The 12,259-nt window shown below is 35.3% G+C and overlaps 1 protein-coding gene across 7 annotated transcripts in view; it reads left to right on the plus strand.

Annotated features, from left to right (window-relative positions):
* Nucleotides 1–12,259, plus strand: part of MBNL3 (muscleblind like splicing regulator 3) — a 137,786-nt gene that overhangs the window by 86,020 nt on the left and 39,507 nt on the right. The window contains exon 1 of one of the 7 annotated variants that reach the window (XM_081043218.1): nt 10,548–10,674. The exons of 3 other annotated variants lie outside the window; for them this stretch is intronic. In XM_081043218.1, the coding sequence (XP_080899344.1) occupies nt 10,648–10,674 (27 nt within the window). In that variant the 5' untranslated portion in view covers nt 10,548–10,647. Of the gene's footprint in view, nt 1–10,547; nt 10,675–12,259 lie in introns of those variants that run through there. 3 more of the 7 variants (XM_081043217.1, XM_081043219.1, XM_081043220.1) reach the window with 3 other exon arrangements.

The following is a 12,259-nucleotide window of genomic DNA, read 5'->3' on the forward strand; positions in this document are numbered from 1 at the left end:
TAATAAAAATAGATTTCAAGTTGAATTAATAACTATTGTTCTGATGTACAGTGATATTTTCAAAGTCCAAAGAGTTTGATAATAGAAATGCAAAGAAAAATTCTCATAGAGAGAACCCATGCATTGACATTTTTAAATAAACTTAACTAGAGTCCTCAATAACTAGAACTTAGTCCAAACAATCTGCTTTTAAAAGAAATGAGAAAATAAGCAATGGGAAAGTAATTTCAAGATTTTTTTAAAAAAGGATTTCTAGGCTTATTAGCTATATATTGGAGTTTGTACAGGCAACTCAATCTCTTATACCTTTTCATCTTCATCTCCATTTCTGCGTAGTGATTTCTGTTTTTCAGAACAGATGACCCTGAGGCCTTGGGTGCAGTTCTCAGTAATTGAGATATGATTCAGGATTGGGCAACTGACTCTACTTTCAGACACAGGAAAGGTGCCTGGAATACTAAAACTAAATCAAGACTCTCCCTTTTCCTGAATTCTCAAGACCTCGCATGACATTTATTCCATCTTTGAAGTATTAGTGATAAAACATATTTAATCATATTTCATTTGTTTCTCCCCCAGATTTTTTATTCTCCTCCTAGAGAAACATAAGAAAACATGACATTACTTCTGAGGCAGAGATTGTAGAGAAAAGGGAGAGTAAAAAGAAGGAAGGAAAGAAAGAAGGAAGAAGGAAGGAACTTGGAAACATCTATTGAGAAAGGCTTTTCATTCTGAAATATTTCAGCCCTAACAATAATGTATTTGAAACAAAACCAGAATGAAGGAGTAATGAATAAAATATCACCCAATGAAAAGAGGGTGATAGAGAGAGGAAGGCTCCCCAGAGAGAGAATTATTTATGTCATTGTATCACACATTTTACACTATAAACTCGTCTTTCTTTGAAACACAACTGAAGAACTAAATTAATTATGGCTCAGAGAAGTTTTATTCTCCCCATTAAGCTTGCTCTTCCTCCTTAGCAATAACACCACTAAATGTGAACCCCTAGTCATTTTTGATTTCTACACCATGGTTTTTCTTTGATTTCTATCCCAGTATGTCAAGTGCTAGAGCCCTTCCAGCAACATTCTTCATGCCTCTGCAATTGCAGGGGAGATAAGATATGTAAACTCCTTGTGGGCAGGTTCCCTGTCCTATTCTTTGTGTCTTCCACGGTATCAGCAGGCTTTTTACAGAGAGGTGCATATTAACCAGTATGCTTTCTTTTATCAGGTAGTAAGAACAATGCAGTTCAATAAATATCTTACTTATTATGGTTGCCAGAAAGCTCATAGCTACATTTATGTAGCTGAACAATTCACCTTTGTCTAGATTTTTAGTAATTTTGATATATTTGTTCCTATCATCCCACCTTCACCATTATATCACTCTTACTCTTCTGGCTTATGATAATGATCGTATTGGAAATGTGTTTTTCTGGAAGAATGTAGTTGCATAACTAGTGAAAGAGTAAGGGAGCAAAAGAAGGGGCTAATTCTGTTTCTAAATTTCTTATTTACAGCTTATTAAGCTATCTGAGTGTTTTTCATTTAGACGTGTTAATGTATTGCAGACATTCCAGTAATGCAAACTGGGGGCCTCAGTTTTAATAGGCTGCCAGTGATACGAAGAAGTCACCTAAGTGCTACTGAGAGTACTTTTAGTGCATAATAAGCAAAAGAGTAGCAAATACTTGGAACTCCTTAGACAGTGTTTCTTTTCTTTACAATGAAAAGGAGAAAATGTTATATGAGATGTACTGTTACTTTACTGTATCACTGCAGGGTACAACTGATAAACTATGTATTCAGTGCTTGCTTTGAGGTTTGGGAATCTATCAGCTTCTGTTTGTCCATGCTGAAATGTCATGATCAGCATCAGGTTGTTTGCTTAGTTAATGTGAAAAGTATTTCCCTTCTTTTAGCTTCTCTTTTTCTAGATATTTTTTGGAGTGAGGAGAAGCGATAATGGTTACAATTGAGTGGGGTTTCTGCAGTGAGTAAAGGTATTAATTTATTGGAAAGCTAATTACTACAGAATCCTTTATTTGCTTAAATTTGGTTACATAGCAAACATTTAGAAAAACACTCTAGGGAGGTTTGTAGAGCAAATGTAAGCAACATGTCATACAGAGCTCTTACGTATTTAACTTTATAACAAATACCACTACTTTGTAAATAGAAAGTGAATGTTTCTGAGTAGTAGAGTAGAATTTTGAAAAGCCCAGTCCTTTTTTTTCGGCATAACTTGGACTGGCTTTCTTTTATGTGACTGCTAACATCATTACTGAGTTCAGAGGTGTGGAATTAAGATACCAATATCCCTTCATAAGCTCCTTTAGAAACTGAATTATCAGTAACATGAAAAAAATACTTAGTGAACACCTAAATCCATTGCTGGATTAAGACAGTATTCCCATAGAGCAGAGGTTCTGAAAAGACATGTTCGCAGTATAGCAACACCAGTTCCACCTGGGAACTTATTAGAAATGCGAATTCTCAGGTCCTATTCCAGACCTACTCAATCAGAAACTCTGGGAGTGGGTCTGAGAGTCTGTTTTAAGAAACCCTCCTGGTGATTCTGATGAGCACTAAAGTTTGAGAACCATTAGTGTAGAGAAAACTGTTACAGTCCAGGAGAATATCAACTCCGGACGATATTTCTCAGTTTCCGAATTCTCAGCATTCTGTGTAGTTCCCTCAATGCTTCTTCCTTTTTTCCACTTTTTTCCAAATGGCTACATTTTTGGGTAATTTTATATGTTCACATCTGGTGGAAAGAAAATGGTGTCTGTTAGGGAAGACTTGTATATCTTTGAGAAGCTTATTATATTTCTCTCCCAAAGAGCACCACAATGCTTATTAGCTTAAAAGGCTTTATTAGACATGAGGTTCTAAGACATACAGCACAAAAGACAGCAGTTTAATTCTGATAAATCCAACATTTCTTAAAATTCTTTGACCATAGAACCATATTTTTGTGGAGCACGTAAAAACTTCTCATGGAACATTACATCACAGGTAGTTGGGCAAGAATAATATCAGTGCCTAAATATATGAAACCAAATAATAATGATGATAATAATTACTTGTCTAGTATAATGCTTTGGAAAGATTAGTGACTTTTTGAATACCCCAAAAGCTCTATTGTAGGTGTTGCTAGCTGTTGCAAGTGGACTTTCAAAATTTTATATGCAGCAAATGTGGGGACATAAAAGGGCATATACAAATATATGCCTGTGCATATTATGTGTAATATATTTATTAGTCCCTTTCAATAGAAATATATATGTATGTACATACATATCACATATTCACATGTTTCACATTTATATGAGTCAATTTTGGCTTCTAGGAGGTTGTCCTATTAGAAAATAAGAAAAATGAAAAGTAGCTCAAACTTATAGCAGTTTTATAATAAGATTCAATTTTAATATTTCACCAATTTATATACATAAATGCAAAATCCCTTTGTGATAATTAATTACTTGTTAGTATTTTAAGCGCCATTAACATCTTCTCTTATAGTCTGTTATTTGTTTTGCTTAATCCTCCTAACTTAACAGGAAAAAATGACATGTGATTTCTTTTTATCAGTTTACTGTAACACATTAAAATATAACAGCAGTTGTGGCCAAGTAAAAGATTTTTAAAGTACCAACAAAAAAGTGTGATGCTCCAAACTTTTTCATAAAATAGAAATCACTTTAAATGTTTATTCATTATGATTCTAAAGTGAATTTTTATTATGGGAAATTTTAAAATAAGAAGCTTGTGATGGTAGAAATGTATCTCTTGATTAGATAAACTGGTCTCCTAAGTAAGCACTGGCTTATTGCCAGTTGAAAAGGGAGTAATAATTCTTTTATCTTTTCAGTTATTTGCAAGGATAAGATTAAAGTCTGAATCGGCTTCTTTATCCTCTGCTCTTTCACCTACCATACCACCGAGCTGTGGGAGCAGCAACTGTTTAACAATATCCAGTTCTAAGAAGCAAAGTGTCCTTGGCTCTTTAACATTGTATATAAATTCCTTCTCTAGGCACATGATAATTTATATTACTCACAATATCAAGAATTACTCATATAATAATGCGTTACTTTTGTGGAGAGGTAAAGTATATGGTAAAACATAGTTTGTAATAGCATTTTTTATACTTAATTCACAGTAACAACTTTAGTTCTATTATAAAGAACTAATAAAGAGGAATAAATGTAATATTTTTTACATTTTGTACTGATTTTACTTTCAAAACATACTAAATTTCACTTTATATTTTTATTCATTCAAAGTACCTATGAGGTATGTAGGGGCAGAAACTATTCTTAGAAAAACTGATTGAAAGAATTGGAAAATAATATAGCCATGATCTAAAAGTAATTAGAGTCCAGGGTACTTAAATCCCAGTCTAGCACTCTTTCTAATAAAATACTGCATTCATATTAAAATTTAGATTTGTTCCCGCTTTGTCTAGGAATAAATGTATGAGATAACTCAAAGTATAAATATGAGCAAATATCTATAACACTTTGTTTTTTAAAAGCTATGGAAAAACCTAAGTGATAAGTTACATTGAATAGAATTGATGTGTTTATATTATTGAAATGCTTACCTACCTAATGTATCCACGTACTGATTTGCATCTAAAGTCTTTAGTACTACGTACTTAATCAAAAATAAATTGGCAATATAGAAAAAAATAAACATAACTCTTGTTCATAACCTACAGTTGAAGCACTGAAAAAGTCAAACCCTAGTTCCCTGACCCACAGATCATCACCCTACTTTGCACCATCTCAAAGTACAGAGGGTGCCAAAAAAAGGTATACACATTTTAAGAAGGGAAAACTATATTAAAATTGTAATAATATGTACCGATAACAAAAGATGAATACAAGTCACGTGTGACTTCTGCAATGGCAAGAGGTGCTCAAAGTGGTTACCATCAGCGTCCAGACACTTCTGATTATGGCGAACTACTGCTTTAGCACAACATTGACCAAAGTGTCCACTTGCATACATTTTTTTGGCACCCCCGGTATATACATTCTGTGGTCATTTAAATCAAATCCCCAACTAAAACTGAGATTTGGTTGTGTAGTCTTTTATTAGGTGGTATGTGAAGCATACATGGATTCTCATTGTCTGTGCTCTTAGTGGAATGAAATGCTTCAGAAGAACACTTCGTACTACTTTGTGATAAGGTTGTTCTTTTGTCCTTGTTCAGAGATTTTCTCTGCTTTGTGATAGTGTTGAAACTACGAAACTTAGACATTTGTGGTCCAAGTAAACCTGCTTCTAAATGGCACTACTGCGTTTTAAAAAGATCCTTCTTTTAGCATGGTAATAATAGTCACAAAATGCACACAAACAGCTCTTTCACTGAACCCCATTTCCATTCGTTCTGTGTCTATCAGGTTTTGCTGGACTGTTCTTTTGTCAGGTCGTGGTCGTTTGTGTTTAAGCTCTCAACCCACCTCTTGATAACATGGCACTGCTTCACCCAAACCAACCGGCAAAATTCTATTGTGCAAACATTTAGTAAAAAGCTGAGCTAGGGAAGGACAGGTTCACACTAATTGTTCTGCTTCGGTAAGGATGAAAGACTTAATGCATATAAAGCACTTTGAACAGTGCCCAGTACACGGTAAATACACAATAAAGTTAGCTGTGATTATTCAGGTGGACGTGCTGTAAAAAAAGAAAAAAAAAAGTTGGACATTCAGTTACCTTGCCTTATTCATTTTCAAGTCACTCAAGTCCCTAGATACTTAACAAAACATCTCACTCTCCATAAATTTATTTTAAATATTAGGTTGGTGCAAAAGTAATTGCGGTTTAAAAGGTTAAAAATAATTGCAAAAACTGCAATTACTTTTGCACCAACCTAATAGTTTCTGGACATACCAAACAGCTAGTTGATGTGCAATCTTTGTTATAATATTAGAGGGAAAAGTAGCGCAGACTGTAGAAATATTTAAACTAGCTCATTCCTCAGTTTAGCACACATCAAAGTGTTGGGAGACAATAGTGGACTGCTTAGGAGTGTGAGCTCCTAGGCCCAGAGCACCTTGGTTCCAAGCGCAGCCCTCCTACATTAGCTCAGTCATCTTCAGGTGTTTCTTCACTTCTCTGTGTCTCACTTCCTCAGTAAAACCCTGACCTCCTAGGGTTGTTTATTGTGAAGATTAAATGAGGTAATGCAAATAAAGCACTTTGAACAGTGTCTAGCACATGATAAATACACAATAAAGTCAGCTGTCATTATTCAGGTGGACGTGCTGTGAAAAAAATGCAAACCATATCACAGTGTTCTATAAATCCCTTAAAGGAGTTTTGTCATCTTGATCACTTTCAAGGTATTAATGGAAAATATAATTTTACAGTCTCTAAATGAACGTCGACAATGGTTACATACCAAGTACCATGAGCTAAAACTGTATATACAATTATTCTCCAGCAAACTCATAAATGGTCTGAATTAATTTGCTTCTAATGGGTCATTCAACCTTATATACTAGAGTTTTGTATGTAAAGTCAATGTTAAACATGAAACAAAATAAAACCAATTAAATGCTCTGGCTATCTTTAGTAGAAAAATAAGTGTAAAAGATTGGCACACTGATGTTTTACACTACCTGGTTTATTTCACTGTATCACTTTATAAAGTATTTTTTTCTAGAATGGAATTTTATTTACCTTATATAAGAGACACATAAATTGGACTCGTTTTTTTCAGAAAGACATGTTTTCTGAATTTTCTAATTTTCATGGAAGGCACAATGAAGCTAGAGTAGATTTGTTTTATTTTTCCCTCACTAAACTAAGGAGGCCACTAGTTAAAAGGTATTGGTTAGACTATCACCATGACCCTAGAAACCTTTTTGTGATTAATATAGAAGGTATATGTTTTTAAAGACCACTACATCCTTACAAGTGTACTATTTTCCCAATAACTCTTGTTCCATTGTTGAAACTGACTTGAAGAGGTCAATGAACAGATTTTTAAATTACTAATTAACTTTTTCTGTTCTTTGCTTTGCTTTATTTTTTCCTTGTTTTAGATTTGGAGATAGCCATTCTTTGGCAGAGGTCATATTTCAAATTCTTCTCTGTAAGGATATGAGACATTTATGGTTGAGGGATTGATTTGTTTTAAAACATAAAACCTCCACTTATCATTTTATCTTCTTTAAACTAACCCCATTTCTAGTTACATTGTTTGTGGATGGCCTTGTTTAGTTCTTTAAATACCAGGAACAGTTTCAAAATCATCAAATATTAACTTCTCACTGAAAGCAGGTGAGCTTAACAAGGTTACTATATTTACTAAGACTGAGAAAGGATCCTTTAAAAACATATTTTTTAAAAAGTAATCTCAGCAGTTTTATCTAGAACTTTGTCAATTCCGTTCACATCTCTGAATTACATTTTGGATGAAACTTAATATACTTTGTAGATATTCAGGCCAAGCAGAATAGATCTTTATTTTTAAAAGAGAAAGAATTTGTATCAATAAATTGTTATTTTTAAATGGCTGCAGAACAACACACAGTAAGTTGGCCTAATTTTAAGATGACTCCCTTGGCAAAAATACGCCACTTAATTTAAATACGCAATGCATTTTGAGTTCAGAGTTTTGGGGAGGTGATTTTTCTGATAGTTTAAAATGCCTACAGTTTGAATAACAAGTTAGCACAAAGTTTTCACTAAGACCTTTAGTGATAAAAAATATATTATCATTAACAAAATGTACACGTAGTCTGTGCCTCAAAGTATTTTAACAACAGTCCATGTCAGCAAGTAAAACTTTCTGCTTGGAAATTGCATATTTGATGTTAATTTGATAGACAGGTAGGATTGTGAGGAAAATACTTATTTAAAACTGGATGCAATTGGCTCTGTTTGGGATTTGAAATATGATTTCACACTTAAGAATTTAGCAAGACCCTGTAAACAACCATTTTGACATCATGCTTTTAATTTTCTTTATCTGAAAGAAGACTTATGTTTAGCAAAAGAGGGATAGATTTTCATCTTTGTGCCTCTAATTTCAAAATGCAGAGGTAAATCAATAACTATATCTGCCCTTTATATAACCTCTGGGTGGAGGGGTATGTGGCTGGCTATAGTGTTGTAACTATTTAATTTATTCTTAGCAGCATACTGAGCCGTACAAGGATAAAGTGTTTAACTGAAAACTAATCAGTGCCTTTCTCACCTTACACTTTCCTTATAAGTTTGCAAGATATTTGTCTAAATTTAATTCTTCTTTGTAAATTTCTTTTTACTTAGGGACAGGAAATTTAATTTTGCCAAGTGGAAACCCCAAGGTTTAAGTTGAGTGCAGAGCTAAGACCCTTAGGAATTGAAGGGGTTGCCAAATACATTCTTATTTCCCAAGTTTTAGTGCAGTTAAAACTCACTTGAGACCCTTAAGTCATGGAAAGCCTAAAGTAACTGGCATGGGTTCAAGGGACAGAAGTCACAGTGTAGGAAATCCAATTAGACAGAGAAGACCTGAAGTTGTAACTTCAGAAGTTACCTGACTGAAGCATTCAAACAAAAGAAAAAAAGCCCCAGCAGTGATTTGGAAATACAGTACAGCACTTACAGCTTTGGCAAGGGGTGTTGGGGAGATGATTGTGGAATCTTTTTAGCAATCATAGGAAAAATCACCATGTTGTTACCTTTTGGGAAATCAAGTAAGCAGATTCTTGAATAACATTGTTTTGTTACTATAAAACTGATATGGAGAAAAATGGATTCCCACCAGGAGCCATTGTGTGTACTTTCTCCGAATCCTGTGGTTTCCTCCCACATCACAAAGACGTGCATATGAGGTGAAGTGGCGTGTCTGAATTGTCCCAGTCTGAGTGAGTATGGTTATGAGAGGCCCTGGGACGGAAGGGCGTCCTGTCCATGGTGGGTCCTCCCTGTTTCCTGAGCTTCAGGGATAGACTCTGGACACCCACGACCCTGAACTGGGATCAGCAGGTTGAAAAATAATTCCTTTACTTGTTTTGATTCATCTTTCTTATATGTATTTATAGCTCACATTTATTTCAGTGTTTCATATTAGAAGTGTTTGGGTCTTTATTAAGTTTGGTGATGTTTTTGTGACCCGAACTATCCTATGAGAACTTAACTCTTGTTTATATCAATTAGCCTACAGTAAAATTGGTTTCGTCATAGTCGTTTCACTTAAAGTCTCAGTTTCCAAGAACCTTGTGAGGACTTAATGTATAAGCAAAAATGTTAAATGTCATTTTAATGGAAGATCCAGTTTTTTGGAGTTCGCTATATTTTTCTATTTAGGAGAGAAACAGGAGAGAAAAAGTATGAAAGAAGACTAACTTGACTTACAAAATGCCACAGAGCTAGGTTTGAGCTTTGGTAGGAGGAAGTTGAATTAGATCATGAGGATACTCTAATGAGATATGTTAAAAGGTGTGTGTTTTTTTTTAAAGTAAAGAAGGATGGCTTCTGTGATTAAACTATGTTGGGAAATGCTGAGTTGACAAAAGTAAGCAGGTTTTTTTATTGCAGGACGTATAAGAGAAACTTTACTACGCTCTGGTGTGTTGTCAGTCTCCAAAAAGGAATATAGTTTGCCATTTCTTACAAACATTGAACCAGGAAACTCAGTTTTTGAAGCTTCTTGGGAATGGTGGTCTGCAGTGCACACTTTGGCAAATGACGGACTCATTGATCTCTAAGAGCCTTTCCAGCTTTACTATTTAATATTTCTATGACATGTTGTCTATAAACATATAAACTTACCCCAGTGCAATAAAATTTCATTCTTCTGACTGCTAATTCTGCATCTTTATTAATTCCAACAAATGAGTCTGCCTTCTTAATGAATAAAAAATAAATTCAGGACTGTGTCTAGAAACTGATTCCTAAAGATTCATAATTGCCACTTTTGTGATATACATATTCTGTAATGTGGGGTTATTATGGATTGCCATTTTTCCTGAATATATATTTTGTTCATTAGAATTAACTATGCCCCTCTACTTCTCCCTCTCTTAACATGCATAATCAAGGGTTAACTGAAAAAGAAATCTATGCAAATAATGGCTATTCATGCCATTTTCTGTTTTGAATACGTAGCTGCATAGATCTTACGTGTGCATGTAGAAACATAATGCTTAAGCAGTTATTTTCCTGGGCTTCAATGGACAGCTTTTGCTTGAATTTAAGCATTCGACAGACAGAGCTAAAGAAAACTGCCCTCCTGACCTCCCTACACACATATAAAAAAACCTTAAAAACATGAAACCTTCATCTTCCTGTAATAATTCATATGTTCAAAAACTGTGTATAAATTTAGAGTCAGGAGTTAGGCGTGGTGGTCACTCATCATGCCCCTCTTCATCCTAACCTGAAGGAGGAGCTCTGGCAGGCACCAAAGTCATTTGAATATGCAGTTGCTCCACCGTGGGTGGGAAAGTGGCGTGGCTGACAGAGTAGGGAGCCGTGTGAAGCTTTTGGTGGGAGGAGCCATGGAATAAAAAACTGCTTTCCCCAACAGTCAACTTCCTTAAATTCCTTGTAGCTGGTCAGGTAAGCTGGGACTGAGAGTGCCTTTTGCTTTGCTTTGGGCAATTGAAGGCCAAATAGAACCTGGGCTGATTCCATGGAGAGGGCTGCTTACAACTTTCAGGTAAAGGAGGTAAATTGGGTTTCGGAGAATTTGACTTTGTTTAGTTCAACTCACCAGGGTAAAAAAATAAATAGGGAGAGGGTTGACAGATAATGTATATTGTACTGAGCATACTTATACTAAAAAGTTTTTCGTTGTTTATCTGAAATTCAAATTTGATTGGGAGTTCTGTATTTTCATTTGATAAATCTGGCAACCGTAGATAGGATTCTAGGCAGAAGCCCTAGCTGGGAAGAAAAGGTGCAAGCAACTGGTGTCCACTTTGTCTTTGTTCTAAATCTCTGTGGTAGGTGACTGGATGGGGTGTCCAGAAAAGGGAGGTGAGGGAACTCTAAGAGCAGGAGATTTGACTGACTGTGGGCTGAAAGAGGCACCCCTTTTGTGTTGTTTCATAACAAACTGTAGGTAGTAGTAAGTAGCTATTTGAAGTTGCATGATTTTATGTGTATTTTATTTCTTGGAGTAACAAATTGAATGTCATGATTTTTCTTTCCTTTTTTTATGTATTTTAATGATATTTTATGTCCGCAGCCATCAACTACTTTAAAGACAGCTTCCACGAATACTTAGCATCAGAAATGCCTTCTGATTTTTGGTAACTTGGTACCAGTGTGCGTCAGTTGTCTCTGGGTTTTAATTTGATTCTGGTTGGCTGTTTTGTAACAAAGAGTGCATTCTTGAGGATCTTATTACCAAACAGATATTCAGTTAATATTTTTCTAAAACGATTGAAGGTATTTGATTAGATCAGGGGGAAATTGGGAAGAGGGCGGAAAGCAATTTGGGGTATTGGTGAGGCAGGCTTGGTTTCACTGTGAATGGCAACTATGATTTTTTTTGTTATTCGCGCTTCAAAAAATTTCAAGCTCGTGACTATTTGAAAATAAATGTTTAATGTGAATGCAGTTGAATGTGCGTCTTGAAGTATAGGGGAACATTTTTCTTATAAGAAGTCAGCATATGCAATAGAGATCCACAAGAAAGCCCCACCCTGTGTGATTATCCTCAAGCCAGGTATTCCACCTTTGTCCAAGTAGCCTCTGGGAATTTGACTTGCAGCTTGTTCAGAGAAATGCTGGGTGGGAGTGGAGTAGTTTGAGAAGGCACTTTACAGTAAGCCAACCCTGGAAATGTGGTGCTCTCCTTGGGCAGGCCCAGGTGCTGTTTAAATATGAATCTAATGCAGGTTCCTTTATTCAGTTCTGTGGGGCCCTATGTCCTGGGGGTTCTTGTGACCACAGACCCCTGGAATTAGACCAGAGTTAGTGTCTGTGTGCCTCATGGATTCTTGACACTTCTGGTTCAGTTATACTGAATTACCAGAATTTTTCAGCCATGATGGTAACATACACTTTTGGGTATATATTCATAGCAAATAAAAAAGTTATGAACTAGCTATTTTCTGGACCTGAATAGAATAACGGTTCATTTGGAACAGACAACCAGGAACAGCCTCAGCCATGTGTTGTTTATTATTCTCTTCTTGGAGGAAGAAAAAAGAACTTATGAAAGGAAATAGCAAGAGAGGACTTAGGCTTCTAAGGCAGACTTAGTGTTAGGCCATACAAGATTATTCTCACAAAGG

Source organism: Rhinolophus hipposideros, assembly GCF_964194185.1.
Source record: "Rhinolophus hipposideros genome assembly, chromosome: X".
In the NCBI taxonomy this organism is placed as follows: Eukaryota; Metazoa; Chordata; class Mammalia; order Chiroptera; family Rhinolophidae; genus Rhinolophus; species Rhinolophus hipposideros.